Raw genomic sequence first — 2,841 nt, forward strand, 5'->3', positions numbered from 1 at the left:
AAAAGCAAATGTTCTGGTCAGTTCTTTTCTGCTCATGATTTTACTAAGAATGTGTGCAGTTTTCAGGGAAAACACCACACATGACAGCTGCTCAAAAGCATGGGAATTAACTGGCAACAGGAATTTCCTTGACTAATAGGGAAAAACTTGAAGTCACATGTTTTGATGAGCTTATTTTTCCCATCCTCAGTCAAGCATATTCACTGTTAATGATTAAGATTTTCAAATGGAAATATAACCAAGCACATTCTCTATCTTTTCTCACTGGAACACAGACACCCATTAATGACTGAACAATGGCATTAATGAACAGATTTTAGCTTACATAAATACAGGGAGCCAAACCAAGACACAATAGCAAAAGTGCATTTATTATATTAAAAAACAGTAGCACGTGACTCCTTCTCTGCCCCCCACAGTAAGTCATCTGCTTTGAGCTGTTTTTCTGGCAGTAGGGATGGATTTACACTGATCCATCCACAGTCTGTTTGACACAGGGGCTCTCAAGTCGGTGCCCTTGTGCCCAGTGGTGAGAATGGACGAGACAGCTGGTCAGGATTAGGTGAGCAGCCTGCGGCCTTGGGACCAAGTCATGTTACTGTGCCCAGAGCCCGATGCTATAACCTTGGGCTCATTAGCACTACGCCATCATCATCCAAGCTAACAGCCACTGATCAGCCATGACCCAACACTCACCACTCAGGGGCACTCTGCATTCTCAGTCCCAGCAACAATGTGAGCCTTTTCTTTTCAACACAGTCTGAACTGAGCCCACGACACTCAAAGGCTCATGCATGAGGGAGTCTGCATTAAAATTGTTCCTCAAGGCAGCAATGAGATGTCCAAGCATGAGCAACCACAGCCCTTCCATTCTAATCAAATGACAGCTCTGACAGAGCTCAAGGAAAGCAAGACATAGTCAAAGAATTTCCAAAATGTACGTACCCCAAGTGCCACAACGGAACAACATACCTGGCCATCCCCAGACTTGGAAAGTTGGCAGGGACGATGAGAACATCCAGCCGAGAGAATGGGTGTGTTCCCAGAACAGAATGTGCTGCTGAGAGGCAAGGAGGGATCAGCTGCAGAAGGGTCTCTTGGCAGGCACCCGTGAGGCACACAGGGGCAAAGACACGATGAGGAATGATCTGCTGGGTGGTGGCAGAAGCGTTCTGGAAGCGGCAGGGATATTCCATGTGACTGCAAACACCAACATGCCTGGGAACAACACAAAATAAATGGTAAACCATGTTTATCATTCTTGCTGTGGAGGTGAGGCAATCTTGCAGACGTAGACAACGCTTAGGAGACAGAGGTTCAGACGGAGTCACAAGCAAAGACTGTTCATTTCAATTCTTGGTTTGGCTCTGTGCAGCAGTGAAAATTTACAGGATAAAAACTTACTCGTGTGTTTGAATCAACAGACTAGCTTCAATCTAAGGTAAGTGAAAGCACTAAAATCTTGTTTTAGAATTAACTTTGTTGTGGGGGGACCTCTAAGACTCAAAAACAGTAAAACTTCTCACCAAAATACAAACAATTCCTGCCCTCGATTAGGTGTTTTCAAGTATCACCATATGAACAATCTCCAAATTAGAGACAATTTCTAACTCAGAAAGGAAGGAGCAGTACACACAAGTTAAAGATTCAATTCTGGGATTACCTAGAAGAAAAGACTTGGACTGAGGCAGAACCATGAACCCAACGAAAGTTACAGGCTCAAACTCCTCAAAAGAACACAAACCATTTTACTGAATAGTAATCTGGATGTTCTTTTCACAGCCCATCAAAAGCTGTTATTAAGGAATACAGAGGCACTTTTGATACAGTATTTTTCCCAACCCACTTTCAGTACAAATTTAACTGAGCCAACCTTTTAAGGAAGCAGATCAGACCCCCGCCTGCTTCATCTGACCACTGCCAGTTATTCCATCAAAGGCGGAACTGAAAGAGAATTCCTAGAACCTGACTCACAGGCCTCAAGAGAACTTATCTACTCAAACCTATATCCAACAGTACTCCATTTTTTCACCTGCTAACATGTCTTTTATTGAAACACAATGAAAAACCCCTCTAATCATTATTATTTATTTTATTTTATTATTTTTTTTTTAGATGGAGTCAAGCTCTGTTTCCCAGGCTGGAGGGCAGTGGCGTGATCTCAGCTCACTGCAACTTCCACCTCCCAGGTTCAAGTGATTCTCTTGACTCAGCCTCCCGCGTAGCTGGGATTACAGGGGCCGCCACCACGCCCGGCTAATTTTGTATTTTTAGTAGAGATGGGGTTTTTCCATGTTGGCCAGGCTGGTCTCAAACTCCCGACCTCAGTTAATCTACCCGCCTCAGCCTCCCAAAGAGCTGGGGTTACAGGCATGAGTCACCGCGCCTGGCCTATCATTATTATTATTATTTAACATAGGGTTTCACTCTGTTGCCCAGGCTGGACTGCAGTGGCAGGGTCATAGCTCACTGTAGCCTCCAACTCCTGGGCTCAAACAATCCTCCTACCTCAGCCTCCTGAGTAGCTAGGACTACACGCATGTTGCCATGCCACATGCAGTTCTATTTTTTTTTTAAGAGATGGGGTCTGGAGATGGGGTCTCACTTTGTAAGCCAGAGTGGTCTCAAACTTCTGGCTTCAAATGATCCTCCTGCCTCAGCCTCCCAAAGTGCTGGAATCACAGGCACGAGCCACCGCACTCAGTCAGTTCTAACTACAGGTGCTCACTTGATTCACAGTGAATAATGAAAAATCTTAAGATGCTGGCATGTCCCAATATGGGCAGAATGCAACAATTCCTCTCCAAATGTACGAAGCACCTTTCACTTACCCAAGGCCAG

The 2,841-nt window shown here is 44.8% G+C and overlaps 1 protein-coding gene across 1 annotated transcript in view; it reads right to left on the reverse strand.

Annotated features, from left to right (window-relative positions):
* The window catches only part of LOC105536617 (chromosome unknown open reading frame, human C9orf3), a 404,528-nt gene that overhangs the window by 324,204 nt on the left and 77,483 nt on the right, over positions 1 to 2,841 (reverse strand). The window contains 1 exon segment of the mRNA XM_011976020.1: positions 973 to 1,218. Within this exon segment, the coding sequence (XP_011831410.1) occupies positions 973 to 1,218 (246 nt within the window).

The sequence above is a fragment of the Mandrillus leucophaeus genome, unplaced genomic scaffold, assembly GCF_000951045.1.
Source record: "Mandrillus leucophaeus isolate KB7577 unplaced genomic scaffold, Mleu.le_1.0 Scaffold161, whole genome shotgun sequence".
In the NCBI taxonomy this organism is placed as follows: Eukaryota; Metazoa; Chordata; class Mammalia; order Primates; family Cercopithecidae; genus Mandrillus; species Mandrillus leucophaeus.